The 18,313-nt window shown below is 55.5% G+C and overlaps 2 protein-coding genes across 8 annotated transcripts in view; one reads left to right on the forward strand and one right to left on the reverse strand.

Annotated features, from left to right (window-relative positions):
• Nucleotides 1-6,775: 6,775 nt before the first annotated feature.
• ZFTA (zinc finger translocation associated) lies at nucleotides 6,776-16,480 on the forward strand. The gene is made up of 5 exons (XM_011720529.3): nucleotides 6,776-7,948; nucleotides 10,138-10,635; nucleotides 11,170-11,556; nucleotides 11,824-12,381; nucleotides 12,583-16,480. The coding sequence occupies exons 1-5, from the start codon at nucleotides 7,810-7,812 to the stop codon at nucleotides 13,029-13,031; spliced, it is 2,031 nt and encodes a 676-aa protein (XP_011718831.2). The 5' UTR covers nucleotides 6,776-7,809; the 3' UTR covers nucleotides 13,032-16,480.
• An 815-nt stretch (nucleotides 16,481-17,295) lies between these two features.
• The window catches only part of LOC105469487 (reticulon 3), a 73,784-nt gene continuing 72,766 nt past the window's right edge, over nucleotides 17,296-18,313 (reverse strand). For all 7 annotated transcript variants that reach the window (XM_071074429.1, XM_071074427.1, XM_071074426.1 and 4 more), the window contains one exon: nucleotides 17,296-18,232. In XM_071074429.1, coding sequence (XP_070930530.1) covers nucleotides 18,187-18,232 — 46 coding nt within the window. In that variant the 3' untranslated portion in view covers nucleotides 17,296-18,186. The remainder of the gene's footprint in view (nucleotides 18,233-18,313) is intronic.

Raw genomic sequence — 18,313 nt, forward strand, 5'->3', positions numbered from 1 at the left:
CATTCTTTTGCCTCAGCCTCCCAAATAGCTGGTACTACAGGTGCCCGCCACCACGCCTGGCTAATTTTTTGTATTTTTAGTAGAGATGGGGTTTTACCGTGTTAGCCAGGATGGTCTCAATCTCCTTACCTCGTGATCCGCCTGCCTCGGCCTCCCAAAGTGCTGGGATTACAGGCATGAGCCACCGCATCCGGCCTAGTTTTTTTTTTTTTTTGAGACGGAGTCTCATTCTGTTTCCCAGGCTGGAGTGCAGTGGCATGATCTTGGCTCACTGTAACTTCTGCCTCCCGGGTTCAAGCGATTCTCCTGCCTCAGCTTTCTGAGTAGCTGGGACTACAGGCGTGTGCCACCATGCCTGGCTAATTTTTGTATTTTTAGTAGAGACAGGGGTTTCACCATGTTGTTCAGGCTCATCTCAAACTCCTGATCTCAGGTGATCCAACCTTTTTGGCCTCCCAAAGTGCTGGGATTATGGGCGTGATCCACGGTGCCCAGTCAATGAGCATAAAGTTTTAGTTAAATAAGATGAATAGGCTCTGGAGATCTGCTGTAGAACCTAGTGCCTATGGTCAACAATAGTGCACTGTACATTTAAAAGCTTGTTTAGAAGATAGATCTCATGTTAAGTGTTCTTACCACAACTTTAAAAAGAGAGAAGCCTGGCGTAGTGGCTCAAGCTTGTAATCCCAGAACTTTTGGGAGGTTGAGGTGGGAGGATCGCCTGAGTTCAGGACTTTGAGACCAGCATGGGCAACACAGTGAAACCTCATGTCTACAAAAATACAAACATTAGGCCAGGTGTGGTGGCTCACACCTGTAATCCCAGCACTTTGGGAGGCCAAGGCAGGTGGATCACGAAATCAGGAATTCAGGATCAGCCTGGCCAAGATGGTGAAACTCCATCTCTATTAAAAATACAAAAATTAGCCGGGTGTGGTGGTGGGTGCCTGTAATCCCAGCTACTCAGGAGGCCAAGGCAGAGAATTGCTTGAACCCGGGAGGTGGAGGCTGCAGTGAGCAGAGATCGCGCCACTACACTCCAGCCTGGGAGACACAGCGAGACTCAGTCTCAAAACAAACAAACAAACAAACAAAAAACAGCTGGGCATGGTGGTGCGTGCGTGTATTCTCACTACTAAGGAGGCTGAGGGGTGAGGATCGCTTTCTTCCAGGAGGTTGAGGCTGTAGTGAGCTATGATTGTGCCACTGTACTCCAGCCTGGGTAACAGAGGAAGACCCTGTCTCAAAAAAAGAAAACAATACAAAAATTAAAAGAAAGGAAGGAAGAATTCTTCATCAGACAGAGAAGCTCTTCAAGGGGAAGGAGGGAATCTGAAATCAGAGTGGGAGAGCTAGAGTTTTTACCTGTGAGTCGACCTTGGTGGCAATATCTACAACAAGTGTTCAGTAAGCAACCGTTGGATAAAAGAATGAATGAATAAATGAACTTGCTTGAGAATACACTGTGTGGTGTGGGGGAAGTGAGGAAAGTTCCAGATTTATAAGAATGGAGTGATACCATTTACTAAAAGCTTAAAAACATGAGTCTGGGCACAGTGGCTCACTCCTGTAATCCCAGCACTTTGGGAGGCTGAGGTGGGTGGATCACCTGAGGTCAGGAGTTCAAGACCAGCCTGACCAACGTGGTAAAACCCCGTCTCTAGTAAAAATACAAAAATTAGCTGGGTGTGGTAGTGGGTGCCTGTAATCCCAGCTACTCAGGCGGCTGAGGCAGGAAAATCGCTTGTACCCTGGAGGCAAAGGTTGCAGTGAGCCAAGATCGTGCCACTGCACTCCAGCCTGGGCAACAAGAGTGAAACTCAGTCTCAAAAACCAAAACACAAACAAACAAAAAAACACGAGTCATTGATTTATATTGTTTCTGGATATGCGGGCAGTGAAAGTGTCAGAGCCTGGATGGCAATGATAAGCAGTGGCTTCAGGAAGGGTTAACTTGGGGAACAAGCACCATGACGGCATGTGGAGGGGGAGCTTGTACCGTCTCCGTAATATTTTATTTCTTAAAAAGTGTTAGGCAGCAAACATGTCAAAATGGATACTGTATAACATATTTTTAAATGTAGGTTTGAAATGGTTTATCATTTTAAAAACAGTTTTGAGGCCGGGCGCGGTGGCTCAAGCCTGTAATCCCAGCACTTTGGGAGGCCGAGACGGGCGGATCATGAGGTCAGGAGATCGAGACCATCCTGGCTAACACGGTGAAACCCCGTCTCCACTAAAAATACAAGAAAATTAGCCGGGCGAGGTGGCGGGCGCCTGTAGTCCCAGCTACTCGGGAGGCTGAGGCCGGAGAATGGCGTGAACCCGGGGGAGCGGAGCTTGCAGTGAGCCGAGATCGCGCCACTGCATTCCAGCCTGGGGCACAGAGCAAGACTCCGTGTCAAAAAAAAACAAAAAAACAAAAAACTGTTTTGAAGTGTCAGGGATTTGGAGATGGGCTCTGGGTTAACTCTTCTCTTCACCAGTTGCTAGCTGTGTTTTGGACAAGTTGCTTTCTTTCTCATCTGTGACTGGTCGTCTGGGATATCACATCCTAGTCACCTGTACTGAACACTCAAGTTAACACTGGGAAACATTGCCAGCTTTCTCTTTTCCCAAAACAAAAACTTTATTGGCTGCTTTAGTGTCAAATTTAAGCATCTGGGGGTTAAAATTCCACACCTGGCCAGGCGCAATGGCTCACGGCTGTAATCCCAGCACTTTGGGAGGCTGAGGTGGGCAGATCACCTGAAGTCAGGAGTTTGAGACCAGCCTGGCCAACATGGTGAAACCCTGTCTCTACTCAAAATACAAAAATTAGCTGGGTGTGGTAGCGGGCGCCTGTAATCCCAGCTACTCGGGAAACTGAGGCAGGAGAATCACTTGAACCCGGGACGTGGAGGTTGCAGTGAACCATTGCACTCCAGCCTGGGTGACGAGCAAAACTCCATCTCAAATAAATAAATAAATAAAATAAAATTCCACACCCTCTTCCCTCAACACACATTCAAAGCCCAAGGTTTTGGCTTAGACCTGGATATAATCTTTTTTATTTTTTTTTTTTTTGAGACAGAGTCTCGCTCTGTCGCCCAGGCTGGAGTGCAGTGGCGTGATCTCGGCTCACTGCAAGCTCCGCCTCCTGGGTTCACGCCATTCTCCTGCCTCAGCCTCCCGAGTAGCTGGGACTACAGGCGCCCGCCACCACGCCCGGCTAATTTTTTGTATTTTTTTTTTTAGTAGAGACGGGGTTTCACCGAGTTAGCCAGGATGGTCTCGATCTCCTGATCTTGCGATCCGCCCACCTCAGCCTCCCAAAGTTCTGGGATTACAGGCGTGAGCCACTGTGCCCGGCCAGATATAATCTTTAAGTTTGAAATTCCTTTGGGATTTTACAAGGGATGATTTAATTTACAATCTACATAGAAAGTTCCTTTAACATTACAGCCTGTATGACTGATCTTAGTTTTTTGAAAGAGTTTGGGTCTGCTCTCTGGAGAATGTTGAGGGCTACTTTTAGAACCAGCATTTGTTTTTTTAGTTCTGAGACATCCTGAAAAGTAGAATCCAGAATTTGTCACAAATTTGGGTCTAGGGAGGTTAATGTTTTACCTCCTTAAAAACTATCCTTTGGGAACACAATTCACAGTTCCTCCGTTTTTGTTGTCAATGGCCCTTCCTTTAATGGGACCTGTCCAAGGAGCCACTGAAGCACTAGGAGAAGGTTGCGCCCTTGGGAGACACTGGCCCTTGCAGGCTGGGACCAACAACCTCAGAAGTCCTAGGGCTGGCCAGAGACAGCAGATAGGGGACTAAGTAGAATCTGAGTTAGACAATGGAAGAGGGAAGGTGTAAAAATCAGGAGTTCTGGGTTTGAAATGGGCTCCAAAGTTCTCAGGTTGTGACCTCATTTTGTTTTCTTTCTCTCTTTTTTTTTTTCTTTTGAGATGGCGTTTCACTCTTGTCGCCCAGGCTGGAGTGCAATGGCACAATCGCAGCTCACTGCAACCTCCACCTCCTGGGTTCAAGCTATTCTCCTGCCTCAGCCTCCCGAGGAGCTGGGATTACGGGCCCGCGCCACCACGCCCAGCTAATTTTTGTATTTTTAGTAGAGATGGGGTTTCACCATGTTGGTCAGGCTGGTCTCGAACTCCCAACCTCAGGTGAACCACCCACCTCAGCCTCCCAAAGTGCTGTAATAGGCGTGAGCCACCTCGCCTGACCTGTAACCTCATTTTCTATCTCCAAATCTATTTTTCTTTTTATAGCCCCGTCCTCTCAATCCAGTTACTTGGGAGTTAGCAGGCCCTTTCCCAGATCATCACATTCAAGCAGGCCCATGTCCTGTAATTCTATCTTCTTGATATGCTCAAGCTAGAACCACTACTACCCCTCAACATTCCCCAACCCCTGCCCCGGGCATAAGCAACTTTTAGGTATATCACTTAGGTAAGAAATAGCCCCTTGGTGAGAAGAGGTATCCTTTTTCCTGGCTCTGCTGGTATTCATCCTCCAGTTGCCTCCCCTTCCTCCTCCTCCTTCCCCTCCTCCTCCTGCTTTCCCTCCTCTTCCTCCTCCTCACTCAGCTGGTATTCATCCTCCAGTTGCCACTGCCTCCTCTTCCTCCTCAATGCAGTGAAGTTTACACCATGATGTGCTATGGCCCTGCTCAAATCTTTTGCCTCCTCTCCATCGGCCCTGGGGCTGCTGCCCTGACTTGGGTCTTTGTTGCTGTCCCTCTCCGCAGCGTTCTCCCAGCTGCCTCCATAATTGTCCACAATTCTGAGCATTGCCAGTGCCTTCAGGACAAACTCAGACTCTCCACATGGCACCTAAGGCTCTAGTCCCTGCCAATTTCTATTTCCTTTTCTGCCTCTCCCACCTGAAACCCTCCTTCACCCGGAGTTTCCCCAGCCCCTGCCAGGAAACCCTTGTTCCCTTTCTCCTCCTGGTCTGTCTAGTCTTGCTTTTGCCCTCCTTAGGAAGTCTTCTCCGCTTGGGGGACCCTTCCGGGGGCTTCCTTCTCCCTTGGTGTTTATCACCCTCGACTGCAGTCAGGGCTGGGGACCCAGGGCACCGGAGGCACTGGTGCAGAGTGTAAGGTACTTTTAGGCTTTTAGGGGCTCCTGAAAATGTTTTATTTTAAAGTTAGATGAAAAAAAATGTAAGAGTCAAAGAAAGTGTGCTTTTTTCTCAATCAAAAAAATAAATGCGTAGGGTCCATGAAAATATACTGAACTATTTAAAATTTTTTTAAAATAGATGAAGATACTTCATGAAGACAAAAGCACCTAAGGCCTGAGAAAGTGAGAATGTGACCCTGACTGACTGCCATTGGTTTCCCCTTCCCCCAGTGAGGTTGGGGGGGTACCCCCCTGCATTATGTGATTAAGTCTCTGCACCCCCAGCCCCGTTCTCATCACTTAGGACTGCTTTCTGAACAAGAAAAGAAGTGCATAAATAAATGAATGGCCTTGCGCAAGGCTCTTGACTCTGTCTCGATTTCTTCATCCCGACAACGAAGTTCCAGCTTCACGGGGCCGCTGCGGGGTTCAAGTAGTGAGTGGGAAACTTTCAGAATTGCCGAGGGTGCAGCCATTCCTGAGGCGCAGAATGTGGGTGGGAAGGGGAGGGCAGAGGTTGTTGAAGGTGGCTCCAGGTGGCTTCGATACCTTTCTTTTGGTAAGAAAATTACCCTCTTTATACACGCAGAGCACTGCAAGGACAGACACCAGAGTCTCACAGGGGCTGGCCCTCAGCATTGGTTCCCTGTGGGGCGAGCAACTAAACTAGAATAAAGCACGAGGGCTCTCGGTCCCGGAAGAACAGGCTTCTTTCATTTTAGGACATTAGGCTCTTTTAGCTTCTTTTCCTTTCTTTCCTTTTTTTTTTTTTTTTTTTTTTTTTTTAAACCATACTACTTAGAAGAGTGTGAAGCCCAGGTCTCTGTCTCACTTCCCCTTTGTGTTCCCGGGCCTGGCACAGGTGGGGGACATAATGAATTAAGGAATCTCCCCTCTCAGGGTCCTGCGTGGCACTCATCAGCATCAGGGCCTCTGACCCCAAGTGGGTGAGAGTCAGTGCAACCCCCTCCGCCCCCGCCTGCCTGAGCGCAGGGCCTGCCGCGAAGAGAGCAGAGTTGTGAAACGGAGACTCAGTTTACCCAAGGTGGAATCTCAAGCACGTCAACATGGGCGCTGGGGAAGAGATGGGACATTTCCGCGGCGACAGAGCCCAGAGGCACTTAAGAAATCTTAGTTTTTGTCCCCTCCTCAGAAACACATTGGGGACAGGTTTCCTGTGTTCCAAGTAATTTAATTGCCATGGCTCCCGAAAGGCTGGAGCGGTTTCCTTTTCAGAGGCTGTGGGTGCCTCTGAAAAGGAAAGTCACAGGCAGTATCAGTCTTGCCCATCTTCACTGCTGTGTGTCCAGCGTCTGAAAGCATGAGGGCACACAGTAGGCGGTGAGGAGCGGACGAACTGCCATCGGCGACCGCAGGGTACCTCCCCAGTGCAGGGAACAAAACCCGCCTCCAGACAAGAAGACCCTGCAGGCCTCCCGCACCCTGTAATTTGGATGTCCAGGAATCGCCTTTGTTGTGGGCGCCCAACCTCAGGCAAAGCGAGCACCTGCTCCTCCCGCCGGTCCTCGCAGGAGGACCCCAGGCTGCTGCGCTCCGGCTGCCTCTCACAGTCCCTGCGCTCCGCTTCTCGGGAGCTGGGAGGCCGGGGGCGCCCCGGGACCTGCAGCCAGGGTCCGCCCAGCGCTTCCCAGCCGTGGTAACGCGCCTCCCCAGATGTCCGACACCCCGCCCGGGGCCAGCATTCTTCGCTTCCTAGGGCCGGGACAGGGGTCTGGGGCTGCGTCAGGGGCTCGTCAGGCACCCCCAGGCCTGCGGGGGCAGGATCCTGAGTCACCGCCGCGCACGCCCTCTCCTCCCGGCTTCTAACCTGGGGCCACCTCCGCCCCGCAGGGTCGGGACCCGGCGCAGCCGGCTCTCCGCGGGTATGCTGTGCGCCCCTCTCCCCAGCCCGAGTCACTGCGGCGGCCGCCCCCACCCCTGGCTGGCTCGGGGGAGCCTCGCCTGTCCGCCCCTCCCATGAGAAGCTCGAGCTCTCAGCGCTCCCGGGCGGCTCCCGCGGGAGGGGGCGCGGCCGCCCCCACGGCTCCACCCTCTCGGCGGGGCCGCAGCCATCTGGGGCCCCTGCCAGTAGCGGCCGCTCCGGGGCCCGCACCGAGCTCGCGACCCGCTTGCGCGGCGGGAGGCAGCCCCGGGCAGGGACCCCGGCCTCCCCAGCGGGCGCTCCCGGCGCTGAGATACCCCGAGGGGGCGGTGGCCGCGAGCCGAGCCCGGGTGGAAGCGCGTCGCAGGGGACGCGGGCACCCCTCGCCACCTCGGTGACCCTTCGGGAGCCGGGACCGGAGCCCCGGAGGCGGCGGTGCGGGCCCGCGGGGGCGGCGAGGTCCGTGCCCCTAGCGTCCGGACCCGGCGCAGGCTGCTGAGCCTCGGCTGGGCTCGTCGCCTCCCGCCTTTCCCCCCAGCCCCCCGCGAGCTGGCAGGAGGAAATAGCGCGCGGCCCCTTTAAATTTACCCAGGAGCCCTTAAAGGAGCCCCAGGGGCCCCAGACAGGAATCCCCACCCCGGTCCAGCCCGCGCCGCCGAGCGAGCAGCCTGCCGTCCGTGCGGCCGGCCGCCCAGTGCATGCGCCCCGCGCCCCGGGGCCCCGCGCAGCGAGCGCTCCGCGCGGGCTGCCGCCAGCCCCGCGGCCCCGCGCCCCGCCGCCCCGGGGCCCCGCTCCGCAGCGCAGCGCATGGAGCCCGGCGGGGACCACCGGAGCCGGAGCAGCGGCGGCAGGGGCGGCCCCGGGCCAGCAGTGGCCTCGGCACGGGGCCGACGGCTGCCGCCCGCCGGATCGAGCGGCAGCGCGGAGCCGGAAGAAGACGAAGGCGGTAAGAGCTGGGGCCGGCGGCCCGGGCGGGGGCCCCGGCGTGGGGGAGGGGAGGGCTGCGGCTCGGGGCCCCTCTCCGCCGCCGAACAAAGCGGGGGACGCGGGCAGGGCGGCCGGGGGCGCCACCTGGTGGGCGCGGAGCGCGGCTGCAGGGCTGGCGGGGGAGTCCCCCGCCCAGCTACCGGGGTCGGCCCGCGGGGCTTGGGCGGCTCGCCTCCCCCTTAAAGGGCCCCGCGGCCGCCCGCAGCGCCCCGCCTTGGGGGCCAGGCCCGAGGGGCCCCACTGGGCAGGGCGCCACGGAGCGAGGCTTGTGGACTTGCGGCCCCCGCCCCTTTCTCTTTCAGACTCCCAGGTTGTCTCTCTAATCGGGCTGTCTCTTAAAAGTCCATCCAGACCCTGGGTCCCCTTCGGGGGCTTTTCCCCAGCGGAGCTGAGCTCAGCTCCGAACTCTGCTGTTGTAAATCGGGCTGCTCCTCTCGTCTCGTGGCCTTGTGAGAGACATGCACCCTTTTTCTTTTCTCCCACGTTCTCCCTAGGAAAGTGCATCGCTTGCGCCCAGGGGGCTCACACCATCTTTTCCCACCGCGGGCAGTTTTTAAAGCGATGGGTTCGCCCACAAAGGCAGACAGACACCCCTCCTGCCCGTGCATTCTCCCTTCCCTTCTTTTCAGAATTTTTTTTGCCCTAATTTGTCAGCTCTAGCGGAACCAGCCAGTTTTCCTCGGTCGCTCTCAAAGGAGACTGTTTACTCATTTCCCGGCTGCAGGGTCACGCCTTAAGACCCTTGAAGGTTTCCTTCAGGCCAGGGAGACTCAGCCCGAATCTCCAGGCTCCCCTCCCGGTCTCTCCCCTCCCAGAAACGCCCCATCCCCTTTTGTTTTTAAAGAACCTCGGCTCCTCCCCCTTTTTCGGCTCTTAAAGGGCCAATCCACCTTAGGCTAGCCTGGATCCAGCGCTGGAAGAGGGATGCTTAGAGACCAGCCAGCCAGCCAGTGTCTTTGCAGACAAAGAAGCCCAGGCCCAGAGGGTGGACATGACCTATCAAAGGTCACAGAGCAAGTTACCAGTGAAGCCAGGACTTGAACCCAAGCCTATGACTCCAAAGCCAGTAGATTCTGTGGATCTACTTAAATAAAAACTAAAATAAAAAAAAACTTCCACAAGGGTGACAGGAGCCCTTTCTGATCCTGTCTTTTGTTTTCCCAACCCTGTGATTCTCCACTGGGAGAATGACCAGAACCTGCTTGTGTGCCCAGGAGACCATTTTTCTAAATCAAGAGGGGTGGGAACTGTAGGGAGGGTAGGGGACTGCTCTGGGTGGGTGTCTGACACAGGGAACGCCATTGGGTTAGTGGGGCCTCTCCAGTGCCCGCCCTTCTGACTGCTGGGCAGTGGCCAGCTCCCTGCCAGAGCAGCAAATAAAGCCCCAGAAAGACTTAATGGGCTTCAGTGGATGGTGGCCACTCCCTGCCGCAGTGTCATTAGTTGCCACTGGTGGCCCTCCTCCTATCCCTTTTCAGGGTCATTGGCTCCTCCAGAATCTGGAGAAGTTTTGGTCTCAGAAACTCCTTTCCCTGGAGATGCTGGCAGCTTTGTCTTAGGGATCCCTCCCATCTGGGGGCCTAGATTTGGGGAACTGACAAGGCCTAGCCCATCCCCAAAATGGGACTCTCAGGAGGCTGTATTTGAAGCATTACTGGCAAAAGGGAGAAGACTTGTGGGTGGGGCCCTCCTGGCGGGGGCCCCAGGCGGGTGGGTCCCGCACGCAGCCCTGGCTGCAGACAGATGCCCCCTTTGTTTGTCTGGCCCCACTGCCTGCTCTGCTCTGGCTGGAACCGCCCTGGCCTGCTGCTCTCCCGGCTTTCTCCCTACAGCTCTTGTCCAGAAAGGGCACCTTACAGAGCTGGCTGGCTCCTTGGCCCTCACCTTATTTTTTAAAAAGTCAGAGCTAGTTCCATAGTGCCCTGCGTCCTTTTGTTCTTGATCTCCTCTTAAAGGGTCCTTGCCCTTTGTAAAGGGCTAATGTTTTGGCTCCCTGCTTCTCCTACATCCCTTTTATTGCTGTTGCCATCCCTTTCCTGCCCCGGAACACCCCCTCCCCCAGCTCCCTCTCTCAGGGCTCACCATTGAAGTCCTCGCTTCTTTCCCTGGAAATCAGAGATTGAAAAACTCTCTCCCTTTCCCCTTCAGGGCAAGATCTTCAGCTGGAAGGGGGTGCCTTGGGGTCCTGGGGGAGTGCCCCCCTGCCCTCCTCCAGGGCCAGGGGACCAACATCTTCAGGCAGGAAATACTCAGACCACTGTGAGGCCCGGGCTTCAAGGCCTGGAAAAAGCCGCATCCCTGGCCGTGACCACCGGCGCTACTACCACGACCACTGGCGGCTGGAGTACCTGATGGACTTCAACCCTGCCCGGCACGGCATGGTGTGCATGGTGTGCGGCAGCTCCCTGGCCACCCTCAAGCTCAGCACCATCAAGCGCCACATCCGCCAAAAGCACCCCTACTCCTTGCACTGGAGTCCCCGGGAGAAGGAAGTCATCAGCAACAGCTGGGATGCACACCTGGGGCTGGGGGCCTGCGGAGAGGCCGAGGGCCTGGGGGTCCAGGGGGCTGAGGAGGAGGAGGAGGAGGAAGAAGAGGACGAGGAGGAGGGGGCTGGTGTCCCCGCTTGCCCGCCCAAGGGCCCAGGTAAATGCAGATTCTGTAGAGGCGGGGGCCTGGGTGGCCAGTGGGGTGCAGTGGGTCAGCCGCTCTGCCAAGGAGCTGGTGTTCTTGAGCAAGTCACTGCTCCTTCTCTGGGTGGGGTCTGTTTATCGCCCTTATTATACAAAGGTGGGGGAAGGACAGTGGGGTGAGAGGGTCTCCGATGTCCATGACAGCTTGGATATTCTGTGGTTTTTGAATATCAAGGAGAGAGGTTGGGCGACAGGCCGTTGAAAGGCTTGGAGCGGGGAGGCCTGGCTGGGGTGGGTGAGGGAAGGGGAGGGTGCTGGAGAGGTGTGGCTGACGGTGAAGGCCAGGGACAGGGCTAAATTCCACTGTGGGGGAAGTGTGGGTGGTGCTTGAAGTGTGAGCAGAGGAGGGTTTAGGGAGGTGAAGTTAGGAGTTCAGGGGAGAGGAAGAGAAGGGCAAAGGTTAGGCCTGGGGCCCAAGTGAGAGAGTGGCTGTAGTGGGGTGCTCTGTGGGGCCAGCGTCTCAGTTCCTTCCCTCCAACCCTTTCAGGCAAAGCCCCAGCTGGTGGGGGCTGCCGGCGCCAGCGGCGAGGGGGCCCAGTGGCACCCCGGGCTCGGCGTCTGCGCCTCTCAGCCTCCCGGAGGGCCGGGGGCAGCAGGGGGCTGGGGGCCCGGCGCCTGGAGAGGAGGCTGAAGGAGTCCCTGCAGAACTGGTTCCGGGCCGAGTGTCTCATGGACTATGACCCGCGGGGGAACCGGCTGGTGTGCATGGCCTGTGGTCGGGCACTGCCCAGCCTGCACCTGGACGACATCCGTGCCCACGTGCTGGAGGTGCACCCCGGCTCCCTGGGGCTCAGCGGCCCCCAGCGCAGTGCCCTGCTGCAGGCCTGGGGGGGCCAGCCTGAGGCGCTGTCTGAGCTCACCCAGTCCCCACCAGGTGCGAGGCCCATCCCAGGCTGAGACCCCCTCATAATGGGGCTCTGAAGTGGGGTCTGGCCAAAACTGGGAGGCAGGGACTTAGGGCTGAGGGCTGAAGGCTAGGAGCTGGCGCTCCACACACATACACTCACTCCGCCCCCAGACACAGACAGACTGGGGCCTTTAGCTTGGGGCTGGGGTGAGGAGCCAGGATGGACCCCTCTGCGTGAGCAAGGGCAACCCAGCCAGCAGGCTGAGCCCCTCTCCCTCACCCCTTCCCCAACAGGCGATGACCTCGCCCCCCAGGACCTGACCGGAAAGAGCCGGGACTCGGCCTCCGCTGCTGGAGCCCCCACCTCTCAGGATCTCAGCCCCCCAGACGTAAAGGAAGAGGCTGGCTGGGTCCCTGAGAGGCCCGGGCCCGCAGAGGAGGAGGAGGAGCTGGAGGAGGGCGAGGGCCAGAGGGCGGGGGTCCCGGGCCGGTCGCCGCGGGGCCGCGCCCACCGCCGCCACCCCCAGGAGCGCTGGCGGCTGGAGTACCTCATGGAGCTGGACGGCGGCCGGCGCGGCCTGGTGTGCGGGGTGTGCGGGGGCGCGCTGGCCTCGCTCAAGATGAGCACCATCGAGCGCCACATCCGCCGGCGCCACCCGGGCTCCACGCGCCTCGGCGGGCCCGTCCAGGCCCTCATCGCCCGGGAGTGGAGCGAGAAGGCCGCCCACCTGCTGGCCCTGGGGCTGCCCCGCCCCGAGTCCCCCCGGGGCCCCGCCGCCCCGGACACAGCCGCAGTCTCCGAGGAGGGGGGAGGGGACGAGGAGGAGGAGCCAGAGGAGGAGGAGGAGTGGGGTGAGCGGTGGGGCCAGAGCAGGCGGAGAGGGAGAGCCGGGCAGGGCCCCGGGCAGGCAGGGAGCGAGGGTCGGGCGCTGTTGGGGAAGAAGGGACTGGAGGATGGGATAGAAGGGCAAAGGCGGGGTGACCGGAGATGAGACGCGGGGCCCGGCCTGTTGTCCCCCGCCGTCGCCAATGCGGCCCTTTGTCCCTCCCTAGGCGACGTTCCGCTGTCTCCTGGGGCTCCCTTGGAACGGCCCGCCGAAGAAGAGGAGGACGAAGAGGACGGCCAGGATCCCGGGGGACTCGCCTTGCCGCCGCCGCCTCCCCCGCCGCCGCCCCCGCCCCGCAGCCGGGAGCAGCGGCGGAACTACCAGCCGCGCTGGCGGGGCGAGTACCTGATGGACTACGACGGCAGCCGGCGCGGCCTGGTGTGCATGGTGTGCGGGGGCGCGCTGGCCACCCTCAAGGTGAGCACCATCAAGCGCCACATCCTGCAGGTGCACCCCTTCTCCATGGACTTCACGCCCGAGGAGCGCCAGACTATCCTGGAGGCCTACGAGGAGGCGGCGCTGCGCTGCTACGGCCACGAGGGCTTCGGGCCGCCCGCCCCGGCGCCGCGCGACGGCGGCGCGGACCTCAAGTCTGGCGCCGTGTGTCGGGCGTAGCGGCCTAGCGGGCCCACGGGTCGGGTCGGGTCGGATCGGGCTCTCCTCGCCCTGTGCTCGCCCGGACCTCCCACTTGGCAGATCCTCGCGCCAGGTGTTAGAGCTTCCCGCGGCCGCGCCCCCCGCTGGCCGGGCCGGGCGGAGACTGGGGATCGGGTGGGGCCACCGGCGTTCGCGAGGTGCCGCTTGGGTCCCTGAGCCAGTCGGTACGCTGCGGGAATGCGCACTCTCCCATCGGCCCAGAGCCCTGCCCTCCCCGCGCAGGGCCCACGTTTTCCGAGAATCCAAAGCGGCCTCCAAGTGTTAGCGCCGAGCGCTCCCGGCCGCACCCCGCGAGGGAATCCTCCGCAGGCCGGGACTGGGGGCGCCGTCAGTCAGTATTGGGGCTACGCAGGCTCTGGCCCTGGCCTTGGCTGGGGGCCCAGTTCTCTGCAGCCTTGCACGCCGGCAGGCACGGCTCCCGGCTCGGGGGCTGCTGGCTGCCCTTCCCTAATTGGGATTCTCGGCCTCTCGGAGGCCCCGGCTGCGGACTGGGGCTTCCAGCGGGAGGCTGGGCCGCGGGGCTCGGGAGCCTTCCCGGGCTGGCAAGGCGCATTGGACCGAGGGCGGGGCGATGCGCCCGGGGCCCGGGCCGGACCAGCTGCGCCTACCTCCGGGGCAGGCTCAGTGGGAACCGTGCGCCTGGCGGCTCCACCCTTCTCCCGGGCCGCTGCCACGCCCTCCAGGACATCTTGTAAAGGGATTAGCACTTTTTTCCTTTGCTCCTCTTGCCCCGAGGGCCCTTGCTTACCCCTAAACTCAGAGTCGGGCGCCACCAGGTCCGGGGGAGCCCGGGGCACAGGCGGTCCCGGCAGTCAGCCTTCGATTCCCGCTCCATCCCCATCCCCCTTTGTCCGCGGTGGATGCGGCGCCGGTTCTCAACCCGCAGGGCCTGGGGCCGGGCCTCGGTCTCTTTTCCCCGTGGCAGCCCCAGGCCCTGTGGGGCAGGGAAGGGGCCCCGCGATCTCCCAGGCAGGTCCGAGAGGGATGTGTAGATTCATTCTCCCGTGGAGAACAGGTGGCCCCGAGATCAGGCCCTTTTTTGCTCTTTGTATTTTATTTTGAAACTGTATTTAATGCTTTTATATGAAAGGGGGAGGGGCGGGGACAGAGGACCCAGTCACCCTTATGTGCAAATGTCTTATTTATTATGCGTGTATCAGAGATAAGCTGTGAGAGGTGGTGGAGGGAGGACCTGAAGGGAGGAGGAGCGAGGGCAGAGGCGGGGACGGGAGGACCCCAACTAGCTGTGCTGATGTTACTCTTGCTGGGAGACTCCGGGCCCTACTGTCTGCTCTTCACAAAGCCAGGCTGCTGCAGGGACAGTTCCCTCGGTCCTAAAGTCGGGGCGGGGAGGCTAGTGGGTGGAACTTGAGGGTTAGGTCTGGAGAAAGAGATGCCCTGGCAGCGGGGGCCAGCCCCTGCTTCGGGGTGGGAAAGCAAAGGGCAAAGAGGAGGTCCCTCCTCTCACTCCTGACCCCCAGGCCAGAACCCAAGGTTCAAGTGCCTCAGGCCCAGTCCCCTTGACTCTTCCTGTTTGGGAGTTGGATTTTATACCACGGATTTTATAGCATTTTTATATAATTCAAGATTGTGAGAATTGGAAAGGGCCCTGAGATCACTAGTACCACCCTCCTCCCCTTCACAGATAGGTAAATTGGAGCCCAGGAACCCAGATGGCCATACAGCCAGGTAGGCACAGTAGAAGAACTAGAATGAAAATTCTAGCTCCCGACTCAGTGTTCTTTACCCGATACCAGACTGCTTCCCAATTCACTGGTTATTAAAATTTATCAGGCCTGCCGAAGGATTGACATGCTGGGCACTGCAGGCCACCACAGTGGATATATGACTCCTGAAGGTGGCAAAGCCCTGCACACTGCTTTGGGATGAGCACGCTGAGCTCTGCAAGGCCTCAGCTGGAAGGCGCCGTGGGCTCGGCCTTCCTCTCCCCAGCAGAACTCGAGGCGGGGCGCTGCCACCGGGCCCAAGGCCTCCTCGGCAGGGGGCTTTGTGCTCTTTGTTGTGGAGGCCACCAGGGATTCAGGAAGATCCTGAATGGGTTGTCAGTTGACTGAAAAGTAAATTCCCAGTGAGTTTGAACCTCCAGGGTTTTGGGGACAGTATTAAAAGCTTGAGAACGGAGATTATGGATGGCACCAGGCTGTGCACTGCCATTCTTTTACTTTCCTTCATGTATTTTTTCAGATCCAGAGTATTAACACCCTCAATATTACTCTGCCTGCTCAAAAACAGTAGGTAAATTGGGGCAACCAATTTATAATCACTCAAGCCCACTGCCAAAGTTCAGATAAGCCAGGGCGGAGGAGTTAGAGGTTTTCCCCCCTCCACAGGCAGGGAGAGGCCTCAGGAGGAGAGTGGACATGTTTACTGAGACAGCCCCAAACACACCAGCTCAAAGTGTGTCTCAGAGCAGCAGCATCACCTTAGGAATCTGCCAGAAGTAAAAATTCTTGGGCCATACCCTAGGGTTACTGAATCAGAAACTTGGTTGGGGCCTAGCAGTCTGTTTTCATGAGCCCTTCACTGATCTTAATGCAGCTGAAGTGCTGGGCACCCGTGATGGGGAAGGGCTGCGGTTGTGATTCCGGTGATTTCTGCTTTGTTGGAAGTTACGGCCTCACAGGTTAGAGCCTGCAAGTTGAGTTGGCCTTCTTGCCTAGGTGTGCCTCCTTGCCTTGGGATTCTGACATGAACAGGTGAAGTCTCCATGATTTTTTTTTTTTTTTTGTTAATGGTATGCTTGCTATTATGGCCAATATGTAAATGTTACTCTGAATACATATTTATATACCATGTTACTTAGTGACATTATTCAGACATTTGTATGCGTATTTGTGAAGTTGTTTGCATCAGTCATTTAAAGAATATTTCAGCCTAAGTTTTCTAAGAGGTATGTTGAATACATTTTTAAAAGCCAGCTTAAGGGTCACAGCAGCCTTAGTTTAGGAGAAGAGCTAATCACAGGTGACCACTCAAGTTTTTTCAATGAAGACCTGATGATGTATTTAGTTCCCATTTTCCATGGTGATTGACTCAATTTAAGTGCATCGTGGCTATATGTAATTTACAGGCTGCTTTACGTTGCAGGTGGGGAAATCTCCTAGGCTGGTGTGAGGCCGATCTGGGATAAAAGACCCCCTGACCCCTCCTCATTCTAAGGTCACCACCTCTTAGAGGGTCTCTTATTTTCTTTCAGAGATCAAATAAATGCACAGTTATGCTCTACAACTAAATTCTGCAGTCTTGGGAATCCTTACGATTATCAACTGTTAGTCACTTTTTAAAGCCCCCAGAGTGGAGTGAGGATAGGGGGAGTGGAAGCAGTGTTTGGTTCTTACTTTACCCAAACTGTGTATAAAGAATAAAGTTAGCAGAATGATGCCACAGTCATTGTGTTTTTTTTTTTTTTTTATTAATACCACATCAATTTGCAATTTTACAGGAACCAAGATTCAAGCTCCTTAGGTGCTACTGTATTTATGTTGCACGCACAGACACGTACACAGTTTCATTAGTAATTTTTCATCTATAGGTTTTTCTTAAAAAAAAAAAAAAATCCTGTGTGGCACAAAGATCTCTTCAATTATCTAAACACAGCAGCAACAGAAGAAAAACTGGATGTGGCGCTTCCACTGCAGAAGGTCTTTTGGAGGGGAAGCCCAAAAAGACAATCACTGACTTCCTGGGAGGGCAGAGGATATGGATGGAGAATGCACTTCCTACTAGGACATGAAACCAGTTAAAACACTCAAAAGGGGCTAAGAAAATAAGACGGAGTAAGGCAAGGGTACCTTTTACCCATCCAAATTCCTAACTAATTTTCCCAAAACGTGGAAAGACAATTTCCTTCCACTACTTTTTGCAGCTGCCGTACTTTGGGACTATCAAATATCATAGTCCTTTAAACTCACCAGTGCATATTCCCTCTGAACGATCATGACTGTGAGTGAGAACGCGAAGGAACTCACAGATGATTTTTCTTTCAAGTTCGCTGAATTTTCATGTTGAAGGTGAAGAAAAAAACTTACCCTCAAATGGGAATCGGAGATTTGAATCTCGGGAAAAGATCAAGAAAAAAAGGCTTTCTGTATTTCACCTCTTGAGAATGTTCCCCCCACATACTGAGATAGGATCACAATAACTCAATAACTGAGGAGCCCACATGCAGGTTATTTTTTTCTCTAACAAGTTTACAGCAGTGTACAGCAGTTACAGACATTTACTTTATCATAAGAAAAGTACAACCATATTTATTAAACTTAAGGTGAGGTGGGCAGGGGAGAGGGAGGAAAGCACATTCAGGAATGAGTTCTCAAACTAATGCTCAGAACTGGTGTCCAGTGACATAGAAACCACTTTCCCAAATGGCAGAGTCTTTCCTTCCCTGGGGATAGTGGCAGAGGGAGTGGCGGCCACCGCAGCATTCCCGTTGACTCCCTCTCAGTCCCACTTTCCATTTCTATTCTTTTTTATCAGATGGCATTCTTGGAATCAGGAATTATCACTATCACCTATAAGTTATTCATCAAGTTGAAAGTTAAATCACTAAAGAAAAGGAATACCAGGAGTAGCTGCTCACATTGTGGGGCAGGAAGATAGGATTTGAGGGCTGCCAAAAAAAAAAAAAAAAACCAAGGAAGATATCACACTCCTGTCCCCAAATAATTTTTTCATAAGTTAATCATACTTCTTAAGGGTAAAACTATAATGGATAGCTGAGTAAGACTAGTGCTGAAAACTGGATAGAAGGATCCAGAGGTGTTCTATCTTTCATTTTCTCTTCTACCTCCAATCTTTCCCCTTTCAAGCTACAGGTAAAGGCTCCACCACCATTAAGGTATTGACTTATCCTATGAATTTGATTCTTTCTTTATTCTTCTGAGTTCTAAGATAGTTCTTTTTCAGTCCATCAATTTTTGTGCTTGATATTGAGGGTTAAAGGGAAAGGATGGGAGAAAACACCAAATTAAAAAAAAAAGCTTGGAATGCAGGCTCAAGCTGACACTGAGTATGTTCCTTCATAGTACAAGTAACGACATTATAACTATTAAATGGTGTTTTAGTAACTGTTGCATTTCTGGTTTCCATGTAGTTATTCTGCCTTTTTTTTGGCGATTCCGGGGAGTTTTGCTTGGATCCTATTGAGAAAAGGAGGGGAAAAAGAAAGAAAGTGAAAACATAAGCATTTGATCTAGGTTTTTATTTTAACTGTGATGCTA

Source organism: Macaca nemestrina, chromosome 12, assembly GCF_043159975.1.
Source record: "Macaca nemestrina isolate mMacNem1 chromosome 12, mMacNem.hap1, whole genome shotgun sequence".
NCBI classification, from domain to species: Eukaryota; Metazoa; Chordata; class Mammalia; order Primates; family Cercopithecidae; genus Macaca; species Macaca nemestrina.